The sequence below is a fragment of the Motacilla alba genome, chromosome 2 (assembly GCF_015832195.1).
Source record: "Motacilla alba alba isolate MOTALB_02 chromosome 2, Motacilla_alba_V1.0_pri, whole genome shotgun sequence".
In the NCBI taxonomy this organism is placed as follows: Eukaryota; Metazoa; Chordata; class Aves; order Passeriformes; family Motacillidae; genus Motacilla; species Motacilla alba.
This window is the reverse complement of record NC_052017.1, coordinates 21398317-21413521: the sequence shown is the minus strand read 5'-3', so window position 1 is coordinate 21413521 and position 15205 is coordinate 21398317. Positions and strand designations below refer to the sequence as shown.

At 38.5% G+C, this 15205-nt stretch overlaps 1 protein-coding gene across 16 annotated transcripts in view; it reads right to left on the bottom strand.

Moving 5' to 3' along the window:
- ADAM22 (ADAM metallopeptidase domain 22) overlaps positions 1 to 15205 on the bottom strand; it is a 127925-nt gene that overhangs the window by 18992 nt on the left and 93728 nt on the right. For 4 of the 16 annotated variants that reach the window (XM_038123205.1, XM_038123228.1, XM_038123238.1 and 1 more), the window contains exons 16-27: positions 13774 to 13845; positions 13253 to 13345; positions 10729 to 10809; positions 10455 to 10505; positions 10118 to 10181; positions 9468 to 9573; positions 8299 to 8415; positions 7442 to 7610; positions 6346 to 6454; positions 5414 to 5504; positions 4064 to 4081; positions 1022 to 1216 (exon numbers count right to left, since the gene is read on the bottom strand). In XM_038123205.1, coding sequence (XP_037979133.1) covers positions 1022 to 1216; positions 4064 to 4081; positions 5414 to 5504; positions 6346 to 6454; positions 7442 to 7610; positions 8299 to 8415; positions 9468 to 9573; positions 10118 to 10181; positions 10455 to 10505; positions 10729 to 10809; positions 13253 to 13345; positions 13774 to 13845 — 1166 coding nt within the window. The remainder of the gene's footprint in view (positions 1 to 1021; positions 1217 to 4063; positions 4082 to 5413; positions 5505 to 6345; positions 6455 to 7441; positions 7611 to 8298; positions 8416 to 9467; positions 9574 to 10117; positions 10182 to 10454; positions 10506 to 10728; positions 10810 to 13252; positions 13346 to 13773; positions 13846 to 15205) is intronic. The other 12 variants (XM_038123224.1, XM_038123254.1, XM_038123291.1 and 9 more) reach the window with 6 other exon arrangements.

The window sequence follows — 15205 nt, the reverse complement described above, 5'->3', positions numbered from 1 at the left end:
TAGAGATAATTAAGAAATAATCAGTACTAGAGTTTCCCTAATAACATAATCATTAGAACAAACTGAATGAAGTTGTATATAAAACCAAGCTGCTATACCAAAATAGCAAATGTCACTACATTTGTGTCCCTTCCATACATTTTCTTAATTTTCATTGAAATAATAGCAAAGAAAACGGCTTCATCAGCTGCCAGTTGTAGGCTGCTTAGTGGGACAAGAATTGAGAACTGCAGTTTTTCTGTGCAGCAGTTCATGACCATCAGTTCCTCTAGGACACAGTGCTTCTCATAACTTCTTTTACAGTGCTAGCTAGAGATTTTCATATAAAGAATCTTTAACTGCAGAGGAACAGTGAGCATCATGATCTTAGCAATTACAAATGGTTCTCAATGCTTTTAAATGAATCTTCCTTTTTAAAATGTTGAATTTTTTAGGCAACTGGAACAATAAAGGAACTAGTGAAATCTGATCAAGAGCAAAATCTAACTCTCTAATCTAATGACAGCAAGCAGAAAACTGCAGAAAGTCTTTGTAGAATTATTTTCTGGGATAACATTTGGTGACCATTTAGTATACTACTCTAGCAAGCAAATAAAATGTAATCACTCTCATCTTTAATATGAGACAGCAGAAGTCTAAGTCAACACACTGGATTAATGACACTGACAAATAAAGATATAAAAAATAACATTTATATTTAACATTTTATGTTTTATAACTATTATTGAAGAAAGACAATGTTCCTTTTCTTTGATTACATGACACTGATCAAAAAAGTTGTTGGTGTTTTATTTAATTTTTTTTCAGCCAGCAATTATGATTATAGTCTACTTGAAATCAATTCTCAAGCAGGGATATTATGAAAATTTTATTAAACAAAAATTGTTTTACAATGCAAAATTTTTTCTTTTTCTGGCCTAATCATACCAATTAGCAACTAGGACACAGGAGAAAAATCAGTAATCAAAGCAAAAAGGATGCTATTTCAAACATTCCACAAAGAAAGAAGAAAGAGTCAAACCTGCTGCAAAACAATGAAATGTTCTGACTAATGGAATAATGGGTGATGGAACAGGTAGAAATCTGAAAATGCGACAGAAAAGCAGACCTCTTCTTAGAACTAGATGCAGAGTTTGTGCTGACTCCAGGAGGCATGTCGCTATAAAAAGAGTCGGCCTCTCCCGGCTTTTTTACATAATCTCCCTGGGGTATTTGTCTGAAGTGTAATAAACATTGTAGAGTCAGAAAACATGACAGGAACTAGAATGCACACAAACATGCATGAACATTAGTTTAAAAGAAAGAGGCAAGGATAGCAATCCTTGAGAAAACCTGTTAACCACACACAATAAAGCCATTAATAAATAATTCAACCATCTGAGAGAAAACTCCCACACGCTTCTGTTATATGCAGAAGAGTGGATTATGTGGTTTTGGAAAGAGATAACAAGGGAAAATGTTAACCCTGATCACAATTTTCAAAGTGAACAGTCAGGGATTCTTGAGACACTGGATAACCAGTCCAGACATTTCAAATAGCTCATCATGGTTGCAAAAAGCACCATACTGAGCCTAAGCTGAATACATGCCTGTATCAAAGATGAGCTCAGGAATAGTGAATGGTTTTTTCCTTCTGAGGAAGATGCATTCAACTTTTGTGATCATTATAGAATTCAAGAGTAGCAACCTGTTGAAATCTCAGGAGGATAAAAACCTCCAGTTTTGTAACTGAATTCTTGTGTAAGGGAACTAACACCAGTGACAGAGATTCTCAGCTACTCCTGATTACCACAGTAGTAGACTCAATCTGCCAAGACACATGACAGTAATGTAATAGTTTATCCTTTTCCAGAACTAGAAGCTCAGTTATGGTAAAAAAAAATACAAAACTGTCAGTGCATTAGAAAGTTCTAATCAAGTTACACAAAGTTTTTGCAGATGGTGAATTAATCACCAGCAGAGAATACCTGCCGTGCAATTATTCCAGTTATAGTTCCACCAGGCTTAAAAATCCTCCCAAGTACAAGTAGTTACTTTGACAGTTGACTATTTCATAATATCAGCATCAGCATTTATTCAACCTCACACTTTCCAAGACATTTTTGCTACAGTCTGCTCCTATGAAGATGCACACTTATCCATTTGATTCATATTCAGATTGTGTCCAACTACAGACCTAAACTGGGACCTCTCCATTCCATATCTGGATTTCTAATGCTTCTGAAGTATGTAAAGTATACAACTATATGGCACATAAATCATTGGTGCAATGCAGTACTTCCACTCTCCATCTTCTAACACCTCTTCAGTTCTTGTCCCATTTCTCAGCTGGCGCACGGGTGTGTTCAGAGTTGGCTCAGTGTGGGTAGCTCTCTCCCCAGGGTTCCTCTAGCAAACTGCTCTCTTGCTACTCCATCAGCTATAACTTCACCCATGTAACTGTGCCCTTTTAAGCCACACTATTCCAGCTGGCAGAATCCTTGCTAATTGACTCTACTTACCACTTTCAGTTTACTTGTTTCACTTGCTTATTAGTACCAAGTACAATCCTTATGTCATGTTCAAAAAATATTATAATGGCTTGTTTTCATTGTTATGTAAGAGGTAATCTTTTTTTTCTTTTTTCTTTTTTTTTTTTAAGGGACTGTCTGGACAATCTGGTGGGAATGTTTTTTCATTTATGGAGCACTCCTTGTACTTATCCAAAAATATTCTATTTGGAAGTCAGCCTACAGAACTCCATTTTATGCACGAAGGAGATTTAGTTACTAAATATCTTCCACATCTTTAAAATTATGGAGTCCTCCATTACCTTCAGAAGCCTCAGCTTATGTTGGTTCCACCTCTGCCTGTGCTCTCACACACAGCTGCAGACTGGCTGCACACTCACAGCTCTCTGGCCATAAAGTAATTTCTGGAGATGAAGATATCTGAAGAAGTTACATTCTCTAATATTCCAATGCAAATATACATGGGGTGGACTCTGTCTCTGTTTCAAGGTTTTTTCTGCTCTGTCCTCAGCCAATACTGAAACATCCACAGTAGAATGACTTGATGGCCATGTTAGTCTCCATTTATAGATACCTCAGCTTCCACTAAGCAGCACCAAACCCTTAAATTTCACCTTCCTTGACCTGGGTGGCATTCCCTACCCACCAGCCTCTGCATAAGGCCTGACTTCAATAGCGTTGCCTTGTACTTGTTACTGTACCTGTGGCCTATCTGACCCTGGAGCACACAGCCAGCACTTGACAGTGCTTGTCCACTTTTTTTACAAATATTTTGAGCCTGGCAGAGAAAGCACTACACAAAGGGAAATGGAGAACAAGCACAACGGGTAGCAGCAACAAACAAAGCAGCAGCGTGGACCAGAAGGCAACGATAGAGGCAGAAAACAGGGGAATTTGAGAAATCTTCTTATCTGTTGGGGGCTGGGAGAGGAAGGAGCCAACTCCTTCCCACAAGACCCATCTGCCAGGCAGATGCCTGATCAAAGGGAGGTGGTCTTCCAGGAGCCAAACATAAGTCACTAGGAAAACGGTTTATTTTTGGCCACAAGCTTGAAATGCTGAAAGCTCAGCCCTGTGCTGAAGCCAGTACTGTGCTTTAACTATGAATCAATTGAACAGGGTGACAGGAAAGAATGGGCTCTTTGTCCACACAGCAATTTAATTGCATTGTATTTTTAACAGCAAAGAAGCTCCAGGAATTAATTTGTCTCAAAAGGCTCCTGAACATCATGTTAATATTAATTATTTGGTTCTTAGCCTCCCAAGAACACTTTCATCTCTAATAGCTGATTTTCAGTGTCTCTTATTGGAAATATTCTCCTGTTTTCCTTAATAAAACAGTCTATTGCAGAAGTATAAAAAACATTGGTTTTGCTACTGAGTCCAGTGAAATCAGGATTTCAAGCGATGCATTACAGAATACTGATTTCATATATTATTTAAAATATGATAACCCATCTCAATATTTTCTTTGTAGCACGTAAATGAGCGAAAGAGAAGAAAAGCTATTTTCAGAGACTTCTAAGGTACATTCCACTACTTTTATCACATACCTCTGTCTTCTGTAGTTTCTTTCCATATAAACAGAAGAGAAAGGAAGAAGAATGAGTTTTTAGTATGCAGGTACACATGGTCAGTAAGACCAAAAAAATGTAAAAAGAAAAGCATTGTATTCAGAAGGACATTTTTGCTCAAAATATTTCTACAAAATCACTTTTGAAATAAGCACATTTACAAATATACTACATCAGAATGAACAAGAAAAATATATTCATGCTGATGGCTCGTCAGCGCTGAGTGTAAGGTGCAGTTCATGCTGGGTTTAAGCTTGTTCATTGTGAAGCTGCTAATGAGAGGTGCACTCTTGTCCTGAACCTCCAAAAATTAATCCCACTGGTTAGACATGATGTCAAAATGAGCCCTTAACTTTTACAGTTTTACTCTAAATAAAAGTCCAGATTTCCAGGCACTGCCAGAAGCTGAGGGTGATATATCAAGACAATATAACCTACTTTTCTACTATCCTCATCTTCATGGTTTTTATTCCAAATGATTCTTTCCTTACGTATTTCTGAGCTGCCCTCAGCCTACCTCAGTCTGGAAAACCAGCAGGGGCTGTGCCACTTTGTTATGGCAAACCACTGGGGCTGTGCCCCAGCCACAGCACTGCCTGCAGCTGACCCTGCCCTGCCCTCCAAGGACAACAAAGACCTAGGGACAAATGACTTCAAGAGACAGTCTCATGCAAACACAGATGATAAAGTCAGTACCTTGAATGTTTTCTACGACAAGCAAAAAACATAAATCCCTCTGGTTTTATAAGAAATTCATAATAGAGTTAAAACTGAAAAAGACCAATCAGGCTAAGATAATCCATTTTGCCTCTCAGCGAGCACTGACATCTCTACACCAAGAGAGAACTTAAGCCTTATTTGCAAATTGCAGATCTTTCCTACCAAAAAATGAGCTTGAATTAATTTCAGGTTAAGCTGACTAAATATAATCATCTATTTAATGAAGGCTATGGTTAAATGCTTTGCTGACTGACTGAGAGCTAATCTTGCTATATTTACCTCATCATGAGGAAAAATTTATAATTTAATCAGATCATATTCTTGTGTTTCCTTTGTCACATACAGTAAAATCATAATCTGATCATCTAAAAAAAAGAAAAGAAATTACTAAATGAGAAATAAATTGCAAATTTGGATCAAGCTCTCTAAAACCACATACAAATGTAAGCATTGCTTGAAAAATGTTAATATGATAAAAATGTTGCTATATAAATATTGATGAATTTGGATTTTTTAGATTTTTTTAATTGTTCTTTCCATAACATAATCAGCTATCACATGAAATACACATATTTTGAAACTCTATAAAGAAGAACAAAATGTACTTACTTGTAACCCCAACCAGTTATTCCTAAAACAAGAGCCAACACTAAAATGGTGCCAGCAATAGCCCCTATTATTATATTTGTGCTAACCACACCTGGAAACACAAAAAAGACAAAAAATGTACATGTTTTTAGGAGAAAAACACACAAAACCAGTAAATGCACACCATCTTTCAAAAATCAGCTTGAACAACTTTCACTAGGCTGATTAATTGTAACCTGTGATACACTCCTGAAGCATAGCATGGGCATGAAAAAAAACACTTGTAAATCAAGCTTTGACTTCTGTATCTGTTTCCATTGACTGAATGCTTGTTACAAAGGAAACCTGTGCCAGGTATGCCAAAACAGTATTATCAATATTAAACTGTTGTAGATTACATCCTTACAACCCGCCCTAACAAATCCATGGAATGAAAGTGACTACTTGTTTGGTTTTGCTCAGATCCTTTCCATAGCTGAATAAATTAACCAATGAAGGATTCTGGAAGATGTGACCCCACAAGTATTTCTGATGGCCAACATTTACAATCTCAGTTTTCCACAATATATCTTTCTTTTGTATGCAAGACTAAAGCTGAATAAAAACTTCCACTCCAAAAATATAAAAGTCAGGCATTAGCTTTCCATCTAGATATGGAATATCCCAGTAACCTTTTGCTTGTCCTAATTTATCAATATGCTTAATACAGCCACTCAGATGATTGGGACAAGCATGGTAGAACTGGACCCACTGATACCAGTTCCCAAAGATGCACAGGCTGAGGCTTCATTTACGGACACTGAGTGCTTCTGCTGTGGGAGGAGAGAGGGGAATGAGGCTCCTGCAGCAACAGCCTGTTGTGTACTAACTGAAAGAGCAGGAGACCTACTTTTTCTTAATGAACTTTCCTCAAATCCAAGCCTTTTCAGTTGTTGGTAAAAATTACAACATACCTTTATTGATGGCATCTTTATCAAAAAATAGATCATCTTTGATGTGAGAACTGCAGTCATCTCCCCCCCAGAATCGGTCACAGACACACTTTATTTCATTGCTGCAAACCTGCAGTCAAAAGTGTAGCACAGAAAAAAATCAGATTATTCATCCATTCCCATAATTAATACCTCAAGTATAGGTACAGTGATAAAGCCATGATTTTACTGCTCACAAAATTTTACAAAATAATTTTTAATATATAGCAATTTTAAATGTATATGTTACATTTAAATGCATTAAATGTGCTATTATATTTTATATAAATATATTTAAAATATATATTTATTCAGTACATACTTTAACATAATCTATATTTAATAGAAGCATTTATCATTGCTTTGGGAGACTGAACTTAATGACTTTTTTCCAAAATATGATTAAGTGCGTGATTTCAGATAAATAAGGAAGTTTTAATGCAGTGTACAAGACAAAAGACATTATGAGACAACAACTTCCTTCATCTCAGCTCAGTCACAGAGCCCTAGACATTGTGTCAAACTGTGTGAGGGACAAGGGGGCTCTCCAGGGCCACGGCAAAGCCACAGACTGCACACCGAGCAGAGAAATTAGCCAAGAGCCAAGAGCTCTCTGCCCTCTTTTCCAGAGTAAAGGAACTCTCAGCCCATAAAATACAACATCATCAACAACTTTATGAATCTTCTTGGCTATTTATGTAATAAAGAGGGAATTTAAAAGAACGGGTCTCTGGAAGAAGAGACCCAAGTTTGTCACTTCATAAAACCTTTGTATTTATTCTCCAGCACATTGCCTGAGGAAGTATCAATCAAGTTAGCAAAAGTGAGCAAAAACATTGATTGAAAAAACTCTGGAAAACTAATACATACTAACTATGACTCATTGTTTAAGATGCCTGGATTGGAATGCATTATATTTAGTTATGTCCCTCCTTCCCTTTTTCTTTTCAAAAACTTCTCCAGTTCTATGATGTCTGGAGTCACACTGCTGGCTTCCTGAAAGGTCCAGCTAGTAGACTACACAAGGCCAGGTACTCAGCAAAACCAGCAGAAAGCATTAAAGAGTGCAGGAACACACCCCGTGTCCTGAACAAATCTGGCTGTCGGTAGTGCCTGGGCAGGTGCTGAAGTTGAAGGCCTCGGTGGGGAGGCAGCGATGGTCCAGGCACACCATGTCTGGTCCACACGGCGTCCCGTTCTCCACGTAGCCCAGGTCCGTGTCCTCATCGAGCTTCACGTGGCCACCACTGCAAGACAATCAAGAGGACCTTGGAGAGTTGTGCTGTGGTTAGATGGGACTGGTGGAGAAGCTGGGCTCAGGGCTGCTGCCTGTATTTCTGCGCTACGCAATGCCCAGCACCAGGTAAGAGTAAATATTGGCTGAGTGACCTCACTGGGCCTAACAGGAAACAAACCTAAACAGTGTATCTACATTAAACAAATGAAATCATGAACACAAGGACCAGTTTTCCTGTGAAACAGCTGGAGTTAGACAAAACTCAGTTTACTTGTTTAGGACGTCATTTCGTCTCACAGTTGGGTGAAACTATCAAACGTACCACATCTATAATTAGAATTCAGCTACAATATAGCAATGAATTAGGCTACCAGTTAACTTATGGCATTGCAAGCATATGTCTAAGTATTCTGGGTACATTAAATACTTGGCAAATATTAAAGAATGTAAAATCACAGGGCCTGAGAAGAGCATTACATCTCTACAGGCAAAATTAACTACTGAGGTGACTGCGAAACTGCCCCACAGGCAGTTAATTTTCTGAAGCTTAACAAAGGTTGAACTGAAATAATGGTTACATGTTAATAGGAAAAAAAAACCAAACTAATGGAAACAGTTTTTCTTCACTTAGGAATGAGAAAGCTGCTTTTCTGTGCAAGATGGATATTGTTCGTTCTGTTTTCAGGATTTCCAATTACCTGCAATTGTAGACTTTTCCATAGTGCAAGATTGATGTTGTGATTTCACCATCAAGTTCTCCAAGTCTGGGCACACTGGATATATTGGAGCACAGAAGGTATCCACAAAGCACATCCCTGCATTGAAAGAATAAACAGATACTCACAAAAAATAAAATTCAATGAAAATGGACAATCAAAAATATGACCACTTGCTTGGTAACCTATGTGTTATTCCTTGCTTTTCTCCCACTGACAATAACTCCCATAAATTAGGGTGTTTCCCAAGAAAATTCTTCCCTTGGAAGAAAAACTCTGGTTTTTATACCACATTATCGAAAATGCCCTGAGTAATAACAAGCAGAGAGCTGTCAAGAACAAACCACATCAAATTGATTTAATGATCTATTAAGATACAGTAACTGGTCCATAGAGGAGCAACAGTAGATAATGGTTCTAAATACACTCTCATAGGACACATACGTAAAGGAACTGTAGACACCAAGTTTAATTCAACTGCTGAAGGGAGTTCACTACTCAGGTGTGGAGACTTTTGCACTGGCAAAATAGAAGGGTCTGACATTTCCAATGTTACTGACTATTTTTTACTTATGAATTTGTAGTGGAACAGAAGTAAGGTTACCAAATCTGAGTTTAAAATGTGGGAAAGAACAATAGTTCACTTGTAGGCAGAACTAGAAATCAAATGCCATGGACAGAATGGAGAAATTTGAAAAAAACAGTTTGATAAGGACAGGTGAAAGGTTCAGAAATTGGCAGAAATAATCAACTGCATATATGCAGAATGTGAAATAATGCTTTAGGCAGTGACTTGCAGGAGTATACTTGGAAAGTTACAATACCATGAAAAGTGAACAAAACACAGCATAAAAAGTGAACATCGCTCCAAGATGTGAAACCAAAGGCTGCTCTCCTCTGCAGTGCTAACCCTTACTGAGTACTAGGACCACTTTTGGTCCAAGCTGTCCCAAGCTCAGATGGTCCTCTCTTGTCACGGATCATCTCTTCTTGGCACCCTACTCCCTCCAGGACTTCTTGCACAAAGGTCTGCAGAAGAAGGCCAGAAATCTGATCCATAGAGAGGCTTTTTGAGTCTCTTCATGCCAGCTAAACAACTGGATCAAGGGTAAGAACCTCATTCTAGTAGCTTTCTAAATGGATCAACTTACTGTTTATTGCACTGTATCCAAGAGTCCTTGTCTCTTCCACAGTTTCCTTTCTCAGTCCCCTCAATATTCAGCTTCTCATAGCAGTACCTGTCAGCAGCCGTCACTTCTAAAAACAGAAACAAGTCTCTTCTGAGATGATGACTTTGAAAAACCATGTAATGAGAAATGGGGATACACAATCAAAGCAAGCAGAGCCTCCCAGTTTGTGATCTGACACACCATGATCTGGTGGCCCATGAAACTCTCCACAGTGCTCTTCTCGATTAAAAGCTTTATGATCACAGGACTTTTGTTAAAAAGACCACAGACCACAGGACTTTTGTTAAAATTTGCTCAGATTGATGAGAGTTTATAGGTAAAAAATCTCCCCACTGAAATAAACTAATGAACCTGAGTACAGGCTTCCTAGATGGTTATTAATGAGAACTTAAGTTTCAGGTTTCGGAACACCAGTAAGTTAACCAACACTAGAGAAAGAGCTGGAAACAAGGATGGAAAGACAAAAGGACAGGGGAAAGAAAGGGAGAGACATACTGTTCTAGATGTTTTCAATGGTTCTCAGAATGTCTCTTCCATAATTTTTCTTAGCTAAGACAGTCTTTCAAGTCACATATATTACAACCAACTTAGAAAGAGAAACATTCACTTACTTTCCCCCCAGATATATTTACATTGCCGGTCCCTGGTTTTACATCTTCCTCCAAAGCAAATACCCTAGAAAGAAAGAAAAAAAATACAGAAAATATTTCAAATTACTTGATTTTCCAAAATATGTAATTCTAAAATACAAAGACTAGTCACACACTTTATATTGAGGCAAAGAATATGTGATTCTATCTTCTTTTCATTAAAAATATAACTAGCATCCAAAAGTCATGAATGTTAACAGAACTTTCCCAGGTGACTTCCAAAGATCCTAAAACAAAACCCATAAAAAGCAATCTACAACAGCAGAAAGAATGTAAAACAAACTGAAGTCCTAATTACCTGTCTATTATCACATGAATATCCATCCATTTTATGGATATTAGGAGAACACTATAGAAAGAGAAAATAAGTAATAGATCATAGATCAGACAAGCATGAAAGCAAAGTATACAACAAAAGTCATATGAAAAATCATTTCAGTATAATTCTGGTTTTTTCAGTATCAACGGATTAAACCAAATTTTTATACACCATACTATACAAAATATTCATAGTGATTTTGAGATTACAGGTGGGGCTTTTTTGGTTCATGAATAGAAGGCACAAAAATCACCTGGCTGGAATTTCCTGTGCAGTTCTCTGCAATATCACAATCATTCACTGCTTCTCGACACAAAACTCCTTTAGGTTCAAACTGGGAAAAAAAAAACACAGAAAATTAGCATCTTGGTTTCTCCATATCTTGCCTTAAATGCAATGCTTCCTAACAGTTTTATCTAAAATAAAAAATGGGAAATATTCACGTGCTGACTGAAGTGGGAAGACTCTCCTTTCCCTGGTGTGTGTGCTGTGCCACTCAAGCCATTTACCGGTGCAAGTGGTGCCACTCTCTGAGGTACCCTGTCCCAAGGGCACAGATTGTGGGGCTAAGCAAGAGAAGTCTCTCCTGGGACAGGACCCCTGGGGTCCAGGACCCCTGGGGGTGTCCAAACCAATACTGCAGTGGCTGGTGGCATCACTCATTTTTCCACTTTTCTCCAAGGAAGTATTTTTCCAGAACTGGTTGCGGGAGGGGCCGATTGAATCTGCTTTCTAGAGGAACCCCTTCAGAGGTTCTCTCCCAGATTTGCCCTAAACCAGGACAATTGTCCTCCCAGGTCACTGTGCCTTTTGTGACTATTTTACTCTTCTTTACAGAACAGAAGAAGTCATCCTGATCTTCTCTCTAGGGATGAAGAACACCTCAGAGCTGTACATAAAAACACTTTGGTTATTTTAATCCCTCATTGTTGTTGCAGAACAGGAACTATTAATAAATGTACTGAATTCTGTACAGTTTGACACTCTTTTCTAAGGGACTGGATATTTAACAATGAAAAGTGTACCAGTGACCTAATATAGACATTTGGGCTAAAGAACTATGTGCTACGTCTCAAGACCTGGAAAAGAAGGAAGATATCTCATTTAGGCAATTGTTAGTGTTTCTGGTATGGACATATTACAGACTCCTTACTTTTCCTCCAAGTTTTCTTAAGACTTTGATACCCAGTTCATTTTGCAGGCCTGTGGTGGTTTTTTTGTTTGTTTGGTTTTTTTTGGTTTTTTTGGATCTGCATGCGCATAGATTTTTCAGGGGACAGCTGCTAACTCCAAGCGGTGTGAACAACACAAATATTGTCAGAAACACTACAGGATTCTGGAATGTATAATCACCATGAGTTGCTTGCAACCCCTCCTTCACTCCTGCTTTAAAGCAGGATATTACAGGGGAAGGTAACCCCAAGTTTGGGAGCTATTATGTACAGTCTTTTGAGTTGTCCTGATAAACGCAGTAGTAAAATTCTACTTTTCTGTTCATTCACTCACCCTTGCCACTCTGAAAGGAGATAAACTCTTCTCTCATTTGCAAAAATATAGGGTAGGTATACAAAAGCTTTGTTTTGTTCTGATAGTCTTTAATATGGTGCCTGTGCAACTTGGATTCTTGAGCAAAATTCACCCACAGTGGCAACCTGCTGATTTTTTTATTATTATTACATTTAAAAAGGGAATGTGCTTAGAGAAACGTGACCTGTTCCAGCATAATCTGTGCTTTTTCTTTTTTTAACATTAGGATGAGCACAAAGTCAAGAATGTGATCCACAGTTATTATTAATTATCCTCCTAAGGAGATGGAACCCTCAAATGTGCACAGACAAAGATAAAAATATCACACATAGTACACCACAGTTTACTACATTAATACTAATTATCTTTATTACTAAATGAGTACAAACAACTATTTGACGTAATATTTAACAGGGCTCCCTTACAGCCACAATCTGGTTAATCCTCCTTTTACTATTTACTGATGTATCAAGAAGAATAACTTGCAGTTTACATAGGGCTTGATTCCCTCTACTCAATGGGATTTCAGTCAGTCCAAACATAAGGAGACAGAGCCAGACCAAACTGAAACTGAAGTCAGTCCTTCTGAGTAATTCTGCTGGCTGCATTTTTGTGTTTTTTACTCTATCCTTCCCTCAGACACTCTGTGGTATGATTTTCCCATTCAGTCTCATGGGGCAAATCCAGAGCAACACACATGGCATTGAGAGTGGCACCTGAATAAGGATGTGCATGTTCACAGAATGACAGAATGGCTGGGGTTGGGAGAGACCTTAAAGATCATCTAGCTCCAGAACCACTGCCATGGGCAGGAACACCTTCCGCTTGCTCAAAGACACATCCAACCTGGCCTTGATCACTCCCAGGGATGGGGCATCCACGCCTTCTCTAGGCAACTTGTTCCAGTGCCTCACCATCCTCACAGTGAAAAAAAAAAGAACATTTAACAAGACCTTTATGGTTAATTTATCCTTTAAGCAAGTATGTCTAATGAGATCTCATAGAACTTCAACCTGATTCAAACTTGTCTGAAACTGGAAGGATTCAATTTATCTCTGCATTTGATGACAGTCCCTGCCCCAAAAAGCCAAGCCTAAAAGACAAGAGTACAGCCTCAGAAAAATCAGATTTCAGCCAGTTTTAAAAGGCAAGCTTTTAGAAGAGTAATCACAAGGTCTGCAAGGGAAAATAAATGCACTGTAGTGCCTGCATTCCCACCAGGCTGCTACAGTGAAGGTCACTGCCCTTACCCGGCACTTCCGACAGCAGAGCCCGTTGCTGCACTGCGAGCCCGCGGTCAGGGTGCAGGTATTGCAGCACTCTCCTCCTTCACTGGCACACTCCTGAGGAACACACAGACACAGAGGACACAATACATGGGAAAGGACATGAACCCCAAGCTATTACTTCTCATCTTAGCATGCTACCTCAGTAGATTTTTATTCATTCTTTTAGGTACCTAGAGGCAGAAAAAGGCATGTGCTTGTGGAGCATGAAACTGCTGCTTCCTACGCAAGATGGAAAATAATTTTTCTAACTTCATATTGCCATTAAATACTAGCATCTTAGCACTGATGTGTGTTTCCATCTAGGAAAATGCTTTCTTTCATGTCTTTGAAGGTCTAATTCTGCACAGGCAGCTAATACTATGAATCCCTGGGTACATGACCTTCACCCTACTTGTCTTCCTCCACTTATCATCAACAGCAGCAATGTGCAGTACCAACTCTCGGACAAATCTAGTTGCTAATTTAAAGTACATTGCACTTACCGCTATTGTCCCACAGTCACATTCCTCTCCATCTTCCACAAAGCCATTGCCACATTCTGGAGGATCCAGAAGCTGCATGGAAATTCAGAAATAAAAGAAATCTCTTTTAAAGGAATCATTGTCATATTCGCTCTGTGCAACATGGTTTTTAAGCTAGTACTCCAAATGCATTAACTGAAAAATAGTTCCCACAAATCAGGGAGACACAGAGTGACACAACACAAGTGAAGCATACAGAGAATGAACACTCCGGAAAATTAATACAGCAATGCTGCCAAGTCACATGGTATCTTCTGTGCATAGGTGTCAGCTTTACAGTAAATTCAGTTTGAGCAGAAGTTACAATGAAAAACAAAAGGAATGACAATAAATGGGGAAAAAATTAAGGATATTACAATTTCATTGTCTTCATAGCAGTTGCAATAGCTGTTGTTCTGGACTTCAAGTGACAAGGGCTGAAAGGTTAAAACCTGCTCTCTAAGTTCAGAAGTATTAGCCATAAAAAGTAGTCCTTTTCTGTGGCTCAGAAATGCTTGGGAAAGAGAGATGCTAATTTTCTTTGTCAGTTTTTGTAGCAGTTGGATTTTTCTTTCCATTTTTCTCTACCACATTTGGGAACTTTTCCCAGTTTTCTGTAAGTATGTATTACACACAGGCAGATGTGCACAGGGAGTATTCCTGATGAGGCTTCCTCCCTTTCAGCCTTCCCAGTGGCCTGTAACTTAAAAGATCCAAATCTTTGTATTTGTGTGCCATAACCTCTTCTAAGGGACACTGACATTCCATTCTTTCCAGTTTAATTTTTTTCTGTCTTCCTAAAACTTTTAAAGGTAGTTCTTCTAAAAGAAAATATTTTTTCCCTTTGGACATAAGAAAACATAATAGTAGCTTTTATTACATAAATGAGAAGGCATTTAAGTGTGTCACCAGACTAAAATTTTGCAGCTCAGCCTTCGAGTTCTCCAATTAAACTAGGACCATTCCAAAAATCACTCTGCTCCTGAGCCATCTGCACAAGCACATCGTACATGGTGTAGAGCATTTATCACCGGCTGCTGCCTTTCCGTCAGGAGCCCACAGGATGGAGCATCGCCCCACGTACTTCACTGTGCCACAAACCACAGCCTGGCACAGGCTGATGTGTTATTATTACATCCCCTATTGAAATGGAAATTTGACTGCAGCATGCAATGCATATGTAGAATTAACATAAAATGTATGCAAGCCTTTAGAATTATTGAAGAGTTGTTAAAACTGCTTGTTTGCTATGTATTTTTCCAGACAGCTTAACTTCTTCAATGTGTCTCAATGTGTTGTTCAACAGAGACAAAGAGGTGGCAGTAACAGAGAATTCTGCCTTGATATATTGGGCCAATTTGCTGCAGTACATAGGGACAGCTAAAAACGAAATTGAAGCAAAAAACCCAAACGT